Source organism: Ursus americanus, chromosome 3, assembly GCF_024610735.1.
Source record: "Ursus americanus isolate L20-20 chromosome 3, mUrsAme1.1.p, whole genome shotgun sequence".
In the NCBI taxonomy this organism is placed as follows: domain Eukaryota; kingdom Metazoa; phylum Chordata; class Mammalia; order Carnivora; family Ursidae; genus Ursus; species Ursus americanus.
This window is the reverse complement of record NC_142129.1, coordinates 73,550,838-73,568,583: the sequence shown is the minus strand read 5'-3', so window position 1 is coordinate 73,568,583 and position 17,746 is coordinate 73,550,838. Positions and strand designations below refer to the sequence as shown.

At 42.5% G+C, this 17,746-nt stretch overlaps 1 protein-coding gene across 1 annotated transcript in view; it reads right to left on the bottom strand.

The window, feature by feature from the left end:
- ABCB4 (ATP binding cassette subfamily B member 4) overlaps nt 1–8,393 on the bottom strand; it is a 61,804-nt gene extending 53,411 nt beyond the window's left edge. The window contains exons 1-4 of the mRNA XM_045793340.2: nt 8,298–8,393; nt 8,003–8,088; nt 5,177–5,231; nt 1,693–1,843 (exon numbers count right to left, since the gene is read on the bottom strand). Coding sequence (XP_045649296.2) covers nt 1,693–1,843; nt 5,177–5,231; nt 8,003–8,082 — 286 coding nt within the window. The 5' untranslated portion in view covers nt 8,083–8,088; nt 8,298–8,393. The remainder of the gene's footprint in view (nt 1–1,692; nt 1,844–5,176; nt 5,232–8,002; nt 8,089–8,297) is intronic.
- Nucleotides 8,394–17,746: the final 9,353 nt, after the last annotated feature.

Below are 17,746 nucleotides of genomic sequence, written 5' to 3'. Positions count from 1 at the left end.
ATAATTAGAAACAAGTAAAAAACAAACTGTTCCAAATAAGAAAGTTGTGGAACTATTCTGGTGTTAGTGAAAACAAAAACAGGGCTAATAAAATTGGTCCAAACACTAACTCATCTGTGCTAAGTGTGTGGCATTATTTTAACCTCATTTTTTAAAAAATTTAATTGAGATAAAATACATAACAAAATCTACCACCTTAACCATTTTTAAGTGTACATTCAGTAGTGTTAAGTATATTCACACTGTTGTACAATCAATCTCCAGAATTTTTTTCATCTTGTAAAACTGAAACTTGTACCCATCAAACCATCCGCCCCTCATCAGGCTCCTCGCTCAGGGCAGAATCTGCTTGTCCCTCTCCCTTCCCTCTCTTGTTCTCTCTCTCTCCCTCAAATAAATAAATACAAATCTTTTAAAAAAGGCACTTTCGGGATGCCTGGGTGGCTCAGTTGATTATGCAAATGCCTTCGGCTCAGGTCATGACCCCAGGGCCCTGGGATCTAGCCCCGCGTTGGGCTTCCTGCTCAGTGCAGAGCCTGCTTCTCCCTCTGCCTGCCACTCCCCCTGCTTGTGCTCTCTCTCTCTGACAAATAAATAAATAAAATCTTTAATAAAAATGAATAAAAATTAAAAAGGCACTTTTACTAGATTTCTAGAACCTATTAATGTTTATGTAAACAGATTCTATTGTATAAATCAAGCAATCCTATTATCTTAGGTCAGGACACTTAAGCTCTTTAATATTAACCAAATACGTAGTTCTGAATCAGTAAACACTGAAAACCCCTACTGATCTAAATGACAGAGTCCACTTTTTCTCAGGTATTTTTGCTATGTAAGCTGCCTTTCCTTTATCAGCTTTTTTCCCTTATATCCCACCATCTGTGTGCCAATAAAGCTTCACTCAATCTTCTCCAGCCTAGTGCCCACAAGGTCTCTTGGGAGGAACTGAGCCATCAGGCTTGGTAGAAAGCATAAAGATTTCACTTCCTGTGTTGAATCTGGCCAATATGAAAATAACTGTGTCCACTGGAACCTGACTCCAGTGCTGTTGCCACAGTCCCTCTTACAGATGACATTAACTTATGGGACTCTTTGACTCTTCAGTAATTACACTCCTGTGTGTGTTTCAAAACACATCATTCTCACATTGGAACCATTCACTCTTCAGTGAAGTGTTATATCAAGTTCCAGCCAACCTGGTTGATCCACAAATTAGAGACAGAAGATGGATAGAATTTTAACAAAAAGGGTGCAGGGAGAGAAAAGAAAAAGAAAACCAGGAACAGATTTACAAGCAGAGTATAGCTAAGAAGTATGGCCATACTAGCTAAAGTATTTTGAAATGTGTCCGTAATTACCAAAGGGATGGGCATTGCATAGATTTAGTCAGATTACTGTCCCACTGTCCTCAAGTAGAGGGATTTCCCTGCTTTCTTTAGATGCAAATCTTTCTGTACGTTTCCTTATACTGTATTAAAAGTCAAACAGGATAGATCTAGTTGTTGAAATTTAAATGAGTATTCAAGGAATGTTCTGAGAATTTTATAACTTCTTCAGTGATAACCGGAGTCAGCCAGAAGTGCAAACCATTAAACAAGTAGATGAGAAATACTAAAATCAACTTCTGATCTTTCATCCAGTTAAAGGAGTACAATGTATGTTCCAAAAAAATAATAGACAAATGCTTACCTGGAAAGGAGAAGTTTCCTGCAGTATCAACAAATTTGTCGGTCATTTGTCCAAACACTATCATCATGAGGGGGAGACCTGATCCATGAGCTATGGCCATGATGGTGCCCAGGGACATCAATAGTTTATCCTGCCAGTCAGAATATCTAAACTAAAAAATAAAAAGAAAGGAAATAAAATAATACTTTATAGAAAAGAATTTTTCTCTCTCCACAACTATATGTTCTTTGGGTTTTATTTAAGGTCAGTACTTTTTTTTAAAAAAGATTTATTTATTTCTTTTAAAGAGAGAGAGAGTACGCGTGCAAGAGTGAGTGGGGGTGGGGAGCAGGGCAGAGGGAGAGGAAGAGAATCCTTCAGCAGACTCCCCACGGAGTGCAGAGCCCCGCAGGAGCCCGTTGCGGGGCTCAATTCCAGGACCCTGAGATCATGACCTGAGCCAAAACCAAGAGTCAGTCACTTCACCAACTGAGCCACTCAGGCACCTCTAAGGTCAGTACTCTGTATTTAAGGTCGGTAGTTGCAGAGAAATGTAATAGGGTAGAAGGAGGATTTCCATCCACAGTATTGACAGATTAATTTTATGATTCTTTATTTTTATATTCTGTGAAGAAATAATCTGATTCTGTTTAATCAGTATCTTCTTTGGATAAGTGATTACAATATAATCAGAAAGGATAAAAGTTTAGTTCCATTAAGAAATGTGGTTTGATCTTCCAGAGCTCCTCATGTAGTGAGTTCAAAGCAGCTAGGTACTTAAGTACATTAAGTACTTAATGTTTACTCCTAGTTGTTTTGAACTCACTACATGCACACACACATCACATGCACACACACACACACACACACACACATATCACATCCTTTAAAACGACGTTCAAAATATTTCAGAGGGAGAATTACAAATAGGGAGGAAACACTGTTTGAGTCTCGTGGATAAGTTCCCTTTAAGAGGTTTAAGTTAGGTTTTTAAAAGGCAGCTCAGAAGTGAAATGAATAAACATAATGGATTGTCTACATGTGTACTCTAGGGAAGTCCTGCTTAAGGAGACGATGCTCCCTGAAGAATCTGGAAGGATAAGGGAGAATTTGCTGAAGAAGAATTGGGGGGTAAAGTAGGGGTGTTTAGGCTGAGATTAGCAAGGTGCCTAGAAACCGCATGCAGTGTTCAGGGAACCCCCTGCAGGGGAAATCCTGGAGTGCACAGTGTGGGAGATGACATTAGAAAGAGGTAAAAAAGGCCTGGTGGGCCACACCAATCCTCCTAGACTTAGCGCTGTCACTATACAGTGTACTTAGTACTATCACTTAGAAGGCTGACACTAGTTGTTATAGTGACATGTACGATGCCTAAGAACTAACCAGCTGAGCAATGTCACAGGACTTCAAAGAGTTTGCCCCTCACTGTCTTTTTAGCCCTCTCTCATTTCTCAGGTTTTCTTCCTGCTTTTGACTGATCATTCTATGGTTCTCTCTGTCTTCTCTCTTCCTCTGCCTTCTAGATTACATCTATCTTCTCTTATATTTCCATTTCTATACCTTCCCCTCAGTCCCTTTTATTTATTTATTTAAAATATTTTTTTAAATTTATTTGAGAGAGAGAGAGAGACAGAGAGCATGAGCCAGGTGGGAGGAGGTGCAGAGCCAGTGGGAGAAGCAGACTCCTTGCAGAGCAGGGAGCCCAATGTGGGGCTTGATCCCAAGACCTTCAGATCATGACCTGAGCTGAAGCCAAAGGCAGTTACTTAACCAACTGAATCACCCAGGTGCTCCCTGTCCTCTCTTTTTAATTTTTTCCCTCTACCCATTTCCCTCACCCTACCCCCTTTTGGGGACGAGACACAGTCATCAGGAGAATGAGTGATGAGTCAGGCTTGGCAGAGTGGGGTCTTTGAGAGCTGAAGCTGAGTCAAACAGGGTCAACAGGCCAGGGCAGTCTGAGGTCAGGCACACTTGGTGGGAGGAGGGGTGTGCAAACTGTTCTCACAGAGTTCCAGAAGTTCAGTATGGGGAGGCCAAATTCCATCATCAAACACGCAGGGCAAGGACGAGTGCCGAAAGAGATAAAGGGTCAGAAGCCAGTTGAAGCTTGGAGCAGAACAGGGGAGCTGGTAAAGTCAAGAGCAAATGGAGAAGTATCCCTAAAATTGCTAGAACAGGGATTAGTGATTCCAAGGTTCATTTTAGTGGCTCCAAGGGAAGGGAGATAGAGCACTTGGGTCTACTGGCCACTGTTACAAGCACAGGATCAGGGCATCAAGTCATGTTCTCTTTAGTGAACACTTGCATAAAATTGAGGATCATTTTAAATGCTTTTCATACTACTTAAATAAAACTTCACTGTCTCTAAGCTTCAATTTAAAATTATAAGAATTTCACAGCGACAGCACAGTTTCCTAAGCAAACTTAGACTTAAGTGATTTTCAACCAAACAAAGAGTTTTTAATTCTTGTTAACAACAGTTTTGTCCTCAGGACAAAAAATATCTATTCAGAGGCAGAAAAGATTATATTTCAATTTAATTTAAATTTTAACATTTGAGTTCAAATTAAATGTACGCAATTTCTGCCTCAAGGTTTGTGGTGTTTTATTTGCTGTAGGAAGCAGATCTAAAACATGTACATTAAAACCAGATTTAGCTTTATAAACAATTTATTCTTTAAAGCACTAAATTTTTAAAATAAAAACACTACACATAAGGGAGAAGAGAATGAACAGGGGCTTTGTGGTGACATGAGAAATGTGTACCAACGTTGGAGACTGAGAATATTTGGTGTCTTTTCATCCACTTACTAAGCTGCCGATTTCAGCCAACATGCCGCTGAACACCACCTTCTTTGCTATGGAATAATGGCTGTCATAGTTTGAAACCCATCATACTTACTCAGAGTAGGCAAATGCTTTCTCGGCCCACCTCTCTGAGACATTTTTGACAAATGAAAAACAGATTAGACTTCTTCCAAAAATATGTTGGCTTGCTTTGTGCCAGCAGAAAGCCACTGACAATTGTGTTAAACATAATCAGAATCTCTAACAGCTACTCCATGTGTAATCAATTTTCTTGGAAGTCAAATGTGAACACAGATTTCTTACTTATTTCTAAATGTCTGCAGTTAACAATCGTTTTCTTTATATGCAAGCTTATTTAAGCAAAATTTGGTGGGTGGGTGGGTGTGATAGCAGTAATGGTGGTGGTGGTGGTGTGTGTGTGTGTGTGCATGTGTGTGAGAGAGAAGCAAATGCAGAGATGTGTTTTCCTGAAATCAGTTAGTGTGTGAGGTGCAATGAGCTCAAGTCCCAGCTCTGCTCTGTTTCATAGCCAGTTTATCCCTACCTCTTTTATATCTACCTTGAGAATGTGGTTCGTTGACTACAAGAAGCCAACCTAGGACAATCTTAAAGTACTGGCTCCATATCTGTGGATTTAAGACACCAAATTTGAAAGAAAACAAGGATTATTCACATTTAATATTTCACAGCTTACCAAAGTTAATGGTCCGATCAGGTTCATTCTCTTCTTTTTTTTCTTGTCTTGGTTCCTATAAAAAAAAAAAAAAAAAAAAAAAAAATATATATATATATATATATATATATATATATGTGTGTGTTTGAATTTAAAAACTGTTAACAAATGTTTCACAGTCAATTGAATATAAACTTGAGTAGTTATCACATCTATTTTTCAAATATAAAACAGTGATATCCACAAGTTGTCCAAATTATCTAGTTTAACAAACACTGCAAGCCAATCAGAGTGCAAAGGTAACTGTCCAAGGTACTAAAAGGATATCTGGATGAATGAGAAATGGTCACCTGCCTTGCAGAGCTCATACACAGAAAGAAAATACATAGGTTAATATCTGGAAAAAAAATTAAATTCTTCCGTTGCTTAAAAAGTATGTATTGATCTAAAAAGAGAGTAAAGTCTACTCTTCTGAAAGATTGTAGGGAGTGGTGTCAGGAAATCCTGTTGGCTCTACATTCAAAATACATCTGGAATTCAACCACTACTCATCACTTTCACTGCTATCCCAATAGCCCAGGAGAACTCCTGCATAGTCTCTCTACTTTCAGCTATGCCACCTTCAGTCTACCCTCAACACAGCCTCCAGATAATCATTCGCAAGCTCAAGTCAGATCATGCTATTCCTCTGTTCAAAAGCCTTCAATGGCTGCCATTTTTCTCAGAGTAAAAGCCAAAATTCTTACGTTGGATTTTGGCCTCTACACGATCTGTCTCCTTGCTACCTCTCTGACCACATTTCTTACTCCTTTTCCTGTTTGCTTTGCTTCAAGCCACCCTGGCTTCTCTGTTGTTGCTGTTCTGTGAACACACCAAACATGTTCGCATAGCAGGGTCTTTATATGGTCAGATGCCTCTGCCAGGAATGCTGTCCCCTCAGACGCCCACACGGCTCTCTCCTGTCGTTTCGGTCTTTGCTCAAATACTGCCTTCCCAATAAGACCTATCTTAACCACCCTATTTAAAATTGCAAACTACTTCTTCCTTGCACTCCTGATTTCCTTAACCTTGATTAACCTTTTCCATAGCACTCATTACCTTCTAACGTTTGCCTAGCTTACTTATTTTGCACAAGTATTCTTTATATCTCACCTCCCTACAATAATGTAAACTCCATGAGGACAGAGATTGTTTTAATCTAAATGCATTTATTTAGCTTAATTTGTTAATTATTTAGTTTAGGTAGGTGATAAAGTTTTGCTCATAAGACTTGATCCCAAATGATTAAGAACATTTGTTAAAATCAGACAGACGTCTGCCACTAAATATGTTCAGAAGAAGGTGCCGTAGGCAATGTAGCAGCACGATTGGAACTAGCATATAACTAACTTACCATTTGCCCTAAATAGCTGAAGGGAGCTTGACTTCCTCACAGTGAATAAGCTTTGGTCTGCTTTTTTAGTAAAAATTAGTCTCAACATATACTTTCTTAATCTTCTGGTCTTAACTTACTATTAACTTTCTGTATGACTCTTCTGAACTGTTTACTTGTGTTGCCAGTACAAGGCTGTGGACTTCACTTCTGAGAACTCCCTTGGGTTCTGGAGGATTACTGCATCTTTTGCAGGGAGAGCTCTTTTGTGCACTCATCAAATGTTCAGCCAGTGAAATACATAAATAGCCTTCATAAAAATGCCATCTATTTATAGATTCATCGTCAATCCCAGCCTATATTGCCAGCTGATGAAAACCGCATTTTTTTCTCCTCTGGTAGAAATAATACCAAGCATCTGTTTTCTAATTCTATTTGGCAAACTAAATTTTCTATGAATGAATACCATGGTACTTAGAAGGAATAGAGCAATATCACTGTTGGAAGAAGTTAACAGACTAAAATAATTCTTTAAACATCAGGTAGGCATATTTTCAGTTGGCTAATCAGGCCCCTTGCAGCTTGAGGACACATTACAGAACCTGATAAATTTGTCCCTCTGGGTGATTACTTGATGACACAGGTCAATTAGTTCCAGGTGGCCTGGCCTGAACTCAGAAACCCTAACAGCCTCAGAAACTATTTGAGGCTAAAGGCGAAAATGATTCACTACTCCCACACTGAAAGAGGAAATAAAGACAACACACCACTGACTGGTTGTTACTGCCCCTACAGAGGCCTGTGAAGTGGGCTTGACAAGGGCCGCTGAGAACCAAAGAGCCAGCCACGGAGAAAGAGCAGGCAAATGAAGACTGAGGTTTTCCCCTGGCGTCTGAACAAACACTGATCTGGAAGCCCAGATTACAGAAGAATGAGCCTGCCCACGGCCCCCCTCCCCACTTCATTGCCCCAAAGGGAGAAATGCGAGCCCTCGAGGTGCTGGGAGACGGGTGGGGGGAGGGGATAACACTGGAGGAAGAGGAATTAACAGGGGAAGCAGGGTTTTTGTTGCTGTTGCTGCTGTTGTTTTTTTGCTTCACTGGTCTTGTTGAAGAAGCGCAACCATCAACAGCAGCTGTCTGATGCTTTATTAGCAAGAAAACTCAGATGATGTTTATGAAAGTTATTTGTAAAAGTTTTGAGTTATATAATGCAAGGAATGTTACACAGTACAGATAGTCATCGAATCACCCCGCACAGAGTGGGGAAGCGACACTTTTGAAGGCAGCCTCTTGTTCCTAAGCCTGTTCCAGAAAAAGCCTCTGTGACACTCCTTGAGGACAGTCAGGACCTTAGACAAGACGCTCCACAGAAGCCCCTGACACAAAGGCATCGACAGACTTGTTCCACTTTCCAAAGCCGAGCTTGGCCCTGCTGATGGGCGTAAGGGAAAGCGGTGGCTGCCGGTGAGGTACCTGCTGCTGCCCAGTTCAAAGTCGCCCTCCGCTCTCCTGGGGCACTGGACGGTTCCGTTCCTTCCCGCCTCAAGATCCATCTCAACCTGGGGAGAAACCAACAGCCTCAGGTCCAGGGGCACCCGGCCCAGCTCGGGGGTACAACCAGCTTCCCCACAGCCCGCCACCGAAGGGTGCAAACCGGGCACACGGTCGCGGGGTCGAGGGGCACGGGGCGGAGGCCGCGCTGTCGGGGTCTCAGGTGCAGCGGCCCTGGGGTCTCCCGCCGCGGCCCGGAGCGCGGGGCCTGACTCACCTCGGACCTCGCGCTCTCTGTCCGAGCCTCGGGGCGCGCGGGGTGTTGCGGCCGCGGGGCCTGGACTTTGCTCGCCGGAGCTTCGCCCCCGCCCCTTACGCGCGCGGCGCCCCAGAGACGCCTCCCGCTGCCGCCGGGGCCAGAGCGCCGGCCTCCGGGGCAGCCCCCTCCACCCGTCGGGCTCCCTCTGCAGGCCCGGCGCGGGTGAGGGGCCCCGCGCGCCGCGGCCGCCGCAGCCCACCCGGGCGAGGCGCCAGCCCCTGCCCGGCCGCGCCGGCTTCGTTCGATAAGCCCACGACCAGCCTGGCGGGCCACCGGAACCCCCAGATGTGACTGTCACGCTCTCTCGGCGCTCAGTTTTGTTTTTACACCCGTGCGGGGGCTGTTTCCGGACCCTCAACAATCATAGGGCAGCTGAGGAGGGAGCACCGGACTCGCGTCCCACTTAACTGTTCCCCAGGTCTGGTGCTGGTGGCACGGAGCCCAACCATCTCTGGGGACGGCCCAGAATCAGCACATCATGACCCTTGGACAAAAGAAAGCTGTTGGTGCCCTCTTACTACTTCAGAGACACAGAACTTTAGGGCTTGAAATGCCGGTAGAGATCACCTAATTAAAACCCCCCCTTTTTTTTTTTTTACAAGAATAATTGATGCCAGCGAGGCTGAGTCCTGAGTCTCATGCACCTGAGGCTGTATCAGCGGTGCAGTGCCCTCCCCTGTCTCCCGACTCTGATCTCAGACTTCTCCCTATACTAAATTGTCTCTGCACTTAGTGCCTACTTGAGTCCCCTGTACGGCCTTCCCATCCCTTCTGATTAATTACTGGACACGTCTCTGAAAAGAAAGGGTCTAAAACAGAGAGCAAGGCATTATGAAGCCTTTGAAGCCAGTGGGATTCAAACCTAGAGCTTCACATCTTGTAAGCTATGTAACACTGGATACTTTGCTCACTTCTCTGGGCCTTGGTTTCCTCATATGTAACATGAGGATAAAAACAACTCCCTTGCCAGGTTCCTGCGAGGAATAAATGAATCAAGAAGGTAAACACCTAGTCTTATGCCTAAAACATAGTATATGCTCAACAAATATGGCCTGCCTTCCTCCTGATCACGTAGCAGCACTACCTGCTGGTCCTTCCTTCCACGGGGTCTTATTAGTACTAAAGTCATCCCATGACTTTCTCGGGTTCCCAGAGAAAGCAGAGCGAGGTATAACAGGAGCTGATGTTGTTGGGTGATCGCTGCTCTGAATCTCACCTCTGCCATTTACTAGCTGTCTGGCCTTGGGCAGTTTATTTAATTCTTGATTCAGTCGCTGAATCCATAGGAGAGGGGTGTTATTAGGATTAGACACAATGTACGCAAAGTGCCCAGTACCCAGGAAGCACCTCACAAACGAGTGTTATGGTTACAAGATCAGAAGAGGCTGACGAGGAAGACAAGTAGAGGGCAGCAGCTCTGGGGCTCGCTTGTGCACTCACCGCCCCTCTCCATCCTGCTCTGCCTGTGACCCGGAGCTCAGCAGCAGCTGCCTGGAAGAACGTGCTAGCGGGTGACGGAAACTATGGCATAGTCTCGAATTCGGTGACAGAAATGAATTTACTGAAGTACTTTTTCCTCAAAATAGGTTTTCTCCTTATCCAGTCCACCATCACCAGAAGGATTCTCTTTTCGGATCAACCAGAAGTCCCCCTCTTCAGGAGTCTAACAGGGGATCAGATCACTCTTTTAAGATACTCTGGGACCAAAGCCATTGGGATTGTTTAGTTTGAAAGAAGGCCAGGTGGTAGCTGGAGGACATTAAAAAGTCAGTGGACCGTAGGGATGATAGTCTCTTCGGTCTCTATGCAAGAAATCTTGGGGGAGTAAAACGGCAGATACCTGAAGCAGTAGCAAGCTGCTGAACTAAAACCAAAAAACAAAGAAGCCAACAAAATGCACCCAGTAATGAGATGCGTTTGCCTGTCTGAGTCAACTCACCAAGTTGTCCCTGAAAAAGTGCTTGTCATGGGTTTCTGTGTCTCAAAACGGAAGTGAGACTCTAGGACAAGTGGGTGTTCATGGAGAGGGGAGTCATACCAACATGACTGTGTTTCTGTGTTTGAGGGCCAATCCCAAGGGCTCCTTTTATAGTTATTTGATAACAATGAAACAACCCTTCTTGTGCATCCGTCCAGTTAGTCACTCATTCAAAGCCCATATTTAAGCCACTGTGATAAGCTGGATTTCTCGACACTCAGGCTGTAAGAAATCTTAACTTTCTCTTTGTGGTAGGATTTTGAGATACTTCTTTGTTCTCACGGATAGAGAGCTGTCTTACCGCCACTCTGCTATCTTACTTCTTCCATTTGTTCCATCCATTTTATCTTTCTTCTTTAATCTTAATTTTTACCTTCTTTTGGATCTATTGAATATTTTTATTATTTTGGTTTCCTTTCTCTTAGCTTATTAAGTGTCCATTCTCTTACTATCTATTGAGTAGTTAACCTCTTTCTAAAGGTTATAACAGGTATCTTCAACTAAAAATGGCTACCTTTTCCTTTTCTATGACAATGCAAAGGTTTTAGGACTGCAACCCCCTTGACCTCTCTTTTTATCAATCTCACTTAGTAAAACCACAGTGCTGGCTAATTTAAATGACCCAACTACAGCAAGGCTACACTATGCTGCATGACATGGCTGAAGAAAATACAAAACCATCTGGATGGTCTCACCATGAAACAAAGTCCATGCCCCTACTTGCCACCAGTTCTGATGGTTGTACTTTTCTACTATAGATCCCATCCTCCTAAGAATGGTTCTCCTCCCTGTAGCATCAACTTTCCCATCCTAACCAGATCATTCTTGTTGGCACATATAATGTTGTTATTTTTTCCATCTTAAAATAAAAATCTCTTGATCCCACTTCTCCTGCCAATTACCATCACATTTCTCTCCTCTCTGCAGCTAGACTTCTTCTTTTTTTAAATTTAAATTCAATTAATTAACATATAATGTATTATTGATTTCAGAGGTAGAGGTCAGTGATTCATCAGTCTTATACAACACCCAGTGCTCATCACATCTCCTGCCCTCCTTAATGTCCATCACCCATTACCCCATCCCACCCTCCACCCCTCCAGCAACCCTCAGTTTGTTTCCTATGATTAAGAGTCGCTTATGGTTTGTCTCTCTCTCTGTGCAGCTAGACTTCTTAAGAGAGTTATTTCTATCACTGTCTTCGTTTCCTGCCCCCCTCTTTCCCCTGAAACCCACTCTAATTAGAAGTTTGACTCTTCTGCACCACTGAAACTGCTCTTTTAAGGGACACTGATAACCTCTATATTGTTAAACCCAGAAGTCAACTCTTTGTCTTTATCTTACTTCACAAATTTAAGCAATTGACAAGTTTATCATTCTCTTTTCCATAATACACTTTCTTCACTTGGATACCCAGATACCACATAGTTATTGGATTTTGTAATGCTTTCCTGGTCATTCTTTCTCAGTCTCCTTTGTGTTTCTCTCTCTCTCTTTTTAAGATTTTGTTTATTTATTTGAGAAAGAGAAACTGCACATGACTAAGCTGAGGAGAGAGGGACAGGGAGAGACTCCCCACTGAGTGCAGAGTATGAGGGGGGCGGGGGCTCGATCTCACAACTCTAAGATCATGACATGAGCTGAAACCAAGAGTTAGCCGCTCAACGAACTGAGCCTCCCAGGCAGCCCTAATCTTCCTCTTCTTTCAACTTTTTAACTACCACTGGAGTGCTCCAAGTCTTCCTCCTTGGACTTCTCTGTCTATTCTCACTCCCTCTGTGATCTTAGCCAGTCTCATGGCTTTAAATACCAACTGTATCCAACAATTTCTAAATTATTATTTCTAGCTTAGACCTCCCTCCTGGATTCTTGACATCTCTACTGGGATGGCTAATGTGCCCCACCTTAACTCCTGATCTTTTCTCCAACCTGGCCCCTCCAACAGACTCCTTCTCAGCTGACAGCTCCAGCCTCCCAATTGCTCAGCAAAAACCCTGGAGTCATTTTGCATGCTCTTCTCTCTTCCACATCCCATACTCAGTCTGTCAGGAAATCTTATGGGCACTACCTTCAAAATATTTCCATAATCTCACCACTTCTCTTTCTCTAGTTCTACCACCATGGTACAGACGCTATCATCTCTCACCTGACTTACTACAATGGCTTCTTTTTTTTTTTTTTTTTTTAAGATTTTATTCATTTATTCGAGGCAGAGAGAGAGAGACAAAGAGGGAGAGCATGCGCACAAGTGGGGGGAGGGGGAGAGGGAGAGGAACAAGCAGACTCCCTGCTCAGGGGGAGCCCAATGCAGGGCTCGATCCCAGAACCCCGAGATCACGACCAGAGGCAAAGGCAGACGCTTAACGACTGAGCCGCCCAGACGCCCCACTACAGTAGCTACTTAACGATCTCTCTGCTGCTGTTGTTGCCCCTCTTCTGCTTTTGTCCATTCTTAAAGCAGCAGCTCGAGTGATTCTTTTCAAACGAGTCAGATCGTGTCGCTCTTCTCACAATTCCCCAGTGGCCTCCAATGCACTCAGAGCCGTGCCTGCAACGGCTCACCCTCTCTGTGGGCTCTCTGACCTCGGTTTCTCTTCCTCTCCCCGCCTCACTCGACCCCGGCCACACTGGCTTCTTCGATGTTCCTCAAACAAGAGAGGCAGAATTCCACCAACTAAGGAACTAGTTATTTCCTCTGCCCCCAGTTTTCTTCCCCCAGATAGTGACATGACTAAAACCCTCACCTTCTACAAGTCTCTTCTCAATTGCCATCTTTTCAAGGAGACCAACCGTGATGTCCCCTTTAAAAACTGCATTCCATATCTTCAGGACTCTCAGTTCCCACTACTCTATTTTGATTTTTATTCCCACAACATTTATCACTTCTAGTATACTATACAACTCACAGATTTATTAACCTTGTTATTTCTTGTCACCTCAGTAGCATGTAAGACGCATGCGAATAAAGATTATTCACTGAGATATCCAACATTTGCTGCCCACACTTACTATGTGCCAGACTCTGTGCTGGGGTTTGAGGATATAAAGAAAATAGGGCATGGTTCCTGCCCTGCAAAGGACTGAGAATAAACCAGTACATAAATCATGCAGAAATACATAGTTCTTTATCAAGAACAGAACCCATCACACACACATATTATCTCATTTGACGATCAAAGCAAGGATCGTGTTTAAGGTGAGAAGCTATTCTTAATTTAAAGGTTAGAAACTGGGATTGCTAAAGAGTAGGTGAATCTCCACGTGGCTCGGACACAATGGCATTAGGCCTCCAACCCTGGCCATGTGACTCCAGCTGCCTGTTCAGTATTCCTGGGGAAGACTACTGCCTGGCAGAGGCCATGCCTATCTAGGTTCTAGTCTCCACAGTACTAGAAGGCTCATTAAGTGTGTATTGAACAGATCAATATTTTAAAGCTATAGCATAAAGATTATAAAAAAGAGTTTCCTATAAGTAAGAGACAAAAGGAAGCACAAATGCCATCTACCAACATACGTTAAAATATATATGTAATGTGGTAACATGTAATACTTATATAATACAATAATATGTTCCATTTTATTTGATATTTAAATATAAATTAATTTGCAACAGTTTTCCCTGAAGAGACTATGATGAACTCAGCTCCTTCTCCAGTTGACTTGCGCTGGACCATAATATGCTTTGTGGTCTTTCCCTCACTACACTGTATTTGCCGCGAACAGCCCTGACCTTTCATCTCTAAAGATGGTTAGATACTATCTTCAACTACTACATTTGCATGTGGCCACACTGAACAGTAGCACTCTTTCCAAATGTCTGCTACCAGGACTTTTCAACCTCTGCCTAACTTTTCCATTTTCTTCTCTGAGTTTATAGACTGATTGCCCTGTCTTTACTTTCTCCAAACTATGCTACATCCGGCACTTTTCTCCAAAAACCTTTTTTAAAAAACCTTTTCATTGCTTGAAAATCAAAACAAAAATCCCTCTCCACTTACGACCTAGCTTTCTCGTAAGAAAAAATTTGCTTTTGCTCTCAGTCTTCTTTTGTTCATTATAAAATTCACCTAACTAATTTGGTTCGGCACATTGGAAGGCATTCATGGGATGATGAAGATGAGGGTAGTTCCGATTCAGCTCTCTCTTTCCCAATGAACTCTTCCTTACGCTCTCTCAAACCAGGGTGGACTTACAAAGGTACCATGACAAACCTTCGAGAAGCAGTCGGGATGAGTTTGCTATGAATCACAGCATCATATCATTTCTGTTAGCACATTGACAGTTCCAAGGTCACATTGCCTAATGGAATTCTTGTGCTCTGTGAGGGTTATGGGAATGATTAGGTGGACAGGAATGGCTGCAGGGTGCCAAGGTTAGAGATGAAATGAATAAGCATGAGATAGGGTTACTATGCTTTAGGTCATTTATGTTGACTTACTCCTAAGGTTATTACAAAACCGTAGCTTTTCAAAAGATTGCACTTTACTTTCCTACAGATTCAGATATTTGCTAATATTGAAGTGTCCATAAATAATATAACAAAAAGGAATAGTAACATCAAGTTTGCATTTGATATTAGTTTTCAATTACTCACTGCACCCTTTCCTAGCCTTAAAATGGTGGCATCCTAATGGTTCTTCGTCCATTGAAAGGGTGTTGTAAAATGTTCAGAAATCCTATCGAAGCAAAATGAACTTGGGTTTGCAATCATTCGTAAATCAATTTTGGAACTCTACTAATATCAGATGGAATCTAAAATTGTATTTGCCCACTCCTTTGCTCTGATTTTTAACAACTTTTTGAGATACTTACAGATCCACATGCAGTTGTAAGAATAACACAGAGAGATCCCCTGTACCCTCCCCAGTAGTAACATGTTGTATTTTTGTGTCAGAATTCATAAGGAATATTGGTCTGTAGTTTTCCTTCCTTCCTCCCTCCCTTCCTTCCTTCCATCTGTCTGTCTTAGGTTTTAGTATCAAGGCAGTACTAGCTTCATAAAATGAATTGGGAAGCATTGACTCCACTTCTATTTTCTGGAAGAGATTGTGGGTTACCTCAACATTTTTTAAACTCCCACTTTCTGTGGTTCTGAGTACTATACAGCACACATGTACAACTTACCACAGTCTACTGTTGCTGCATTTTACTTGCTCAAGTGAGATGTAAAAATGTCATCCCCATTACAGTCATTTACCCTCTCCTGTTTATTGTCTGATGGTCTTATATATTTCTTCTACTTATATTTAAAACCATACCAGGCTGTGTGGTTAATTTTTTAATACATTTTTTTGCTTCAACCATCAAAAACATTTAGAAAATACAACAGGAGATAGGTTATTGTATTAGCAATATTTTTGCTTATCACATTTTTTCTTCCCAATACTCTGAGTTTCCTTCTTTTATCATTTCTCTCCTGTTCAGAGAACTTCTTTCCGCCCTTCTTTTAGGGTAGGTGGGCTAGTGACAAATTTCCTCAAGTTTCCTTCAATTAAAATGTCTTCATTTTCCTTCATTCCTAAAGGATAATTTCACTGAATATGGGATTCTGGGTTGAGGGTGCTCTTCTTTCAGCATTTAAAAAAGTTTTGTCACTTCCTTCTGACCCTCATAATTTCTTATGAGAGATCCAGTATCATTCAAATTATTTTTCCCTAAAATGATGTGTCATTTTTCCCTTGCTGTTTTCAACATTTTTCTTTATACTTAGTTTTCTTTTTTTGTCTTTTTTTTTTTTTAAAGCAGCTTTAGGTTCACAACAAAGTTAAATAGAAGGTATAGAGATTTCCCATATTCACTTTGAGATCTTCCCAGTTCTCGGTCTGTTGAGTTTAACTCAGTTGAAACATGGACACTGGAGGCATGATGTTATGAGATTCTAGATCTTACTTAAGCCTTCTGTTTTCTTTGATTTTTAGACATTGCTTAGCAGAAAAGGGGGGTATCATTCCTGCCTCATTTTCTGTAAGTGGAGAGAGAAGTCCAGGTTCTCCACTTGGGCTCCATTCACAACTGAGGTGGGAGGGGGTCCTTGTGATGTCCTGGCACAGACGGGAGTCCTGGCTTCCTACTAGGCCTCCTCTGCTACCTTCCTGGCTGGGAGGAGTAGAAGAACATGGTTAGAGTCCTCCACATGGTCTCCACCGGCACCGTGGGGGGTGGGTAGGTGCGTAAGGATGAAGGTGGGAGGGAGGAGGAAGGCTAGGTGGCCCTGGGACCACTGTGTGGTGGTGAAAGTCCTAACCCTTCCTGGACCCCTTCTGACACTACCTGGGAGAGAGAGGGAAGAGAGTGCTTCACTTCCTTCAGTGGGGATGAAAAGTAAGCTTCCTATTTAGTCTTCCCTGACATGGCCAGGGCCAGACAGTGAGGTCAGGCTGCCTTCTTATAGCCTAGTAAGGGTGGAAGTTGAGGCTTGCCACTTAGTCTTTTCAGGTGTGGCTCTGAGTGATATCACAGTTTTTTCCTATGTTGTTTGGCTAGAGTAGAGTAGCTACCGTCTAAACATTTTCTGTCTTGTGAGCTGCCCCTTTCCTGGTCCTTTTGGCTGGAGAGAATAGGCTTTTGTTGAAGCTCCTTCTTGCCTGTGCACGCTGGCATTTCACATTCTTCTGCTCCAAGCCTGGGACATAAAGGGCAAGAATGAAGCAAAGCAAAACAAAATGGAAAATGGGAAATTCACCACCATGTCATTCTTTGGATTCAAATGTCCTTTGCTGGTTTGCCTTTTTCAAAGTCTTCTTATGTTTGTTTTACGTACGATGTTCAGTGTTTCTAGTTGGACTTAGGAGGAGGAATAGGAAAGAATACATCTACTCCATCTTCCTTGAATATGCTGCCTAATTTTCTAAATCTATTATCTCTAATAAAATGCAGAGGCAAAGGAAGAAGATTCTAAAATCAAATTAGCCAGTATTTGTATTTGTTCATCAACAGAAAAGGGATGTGAAGTATTCGCTAAAAAGATTTCTCGAACTTATCTGCTCATTTCTCCCCTCCACCCCCTTAGTAACATGCAGTCCACTATGTCTACTTTTAAAAATCTGCACATTTTTTTCTACATAAGACATGAGAGTAGGTGGACACTATCTCAGACTGGCCTCAAGCTTACACCACAATAAAGTAGGGAGTCAAATGCTAATAATTATGGGTGCCGACATAGCGAAATAATGAGGCAATGTTAAAGAAACCAGGGTGCAAGCTCTTCATTCATGCAGCCTTATGTTATGTTTTGCGTTATGTTATGTTAGACTGCATTCATTATACTTATTTTTACACCTTTTCCTTCCTGTGAGCTTCCTAGACTCTGAGCTTCTCCAGGAAAGGAGATAACCCCAATATAGTAGCTGGCACACTGCAAGTACCTGATAATCCTCCTTCTTGTCCATTCCTTTTCCCACCCCTCACTAGTTCAGGATCAAGGCAGAAA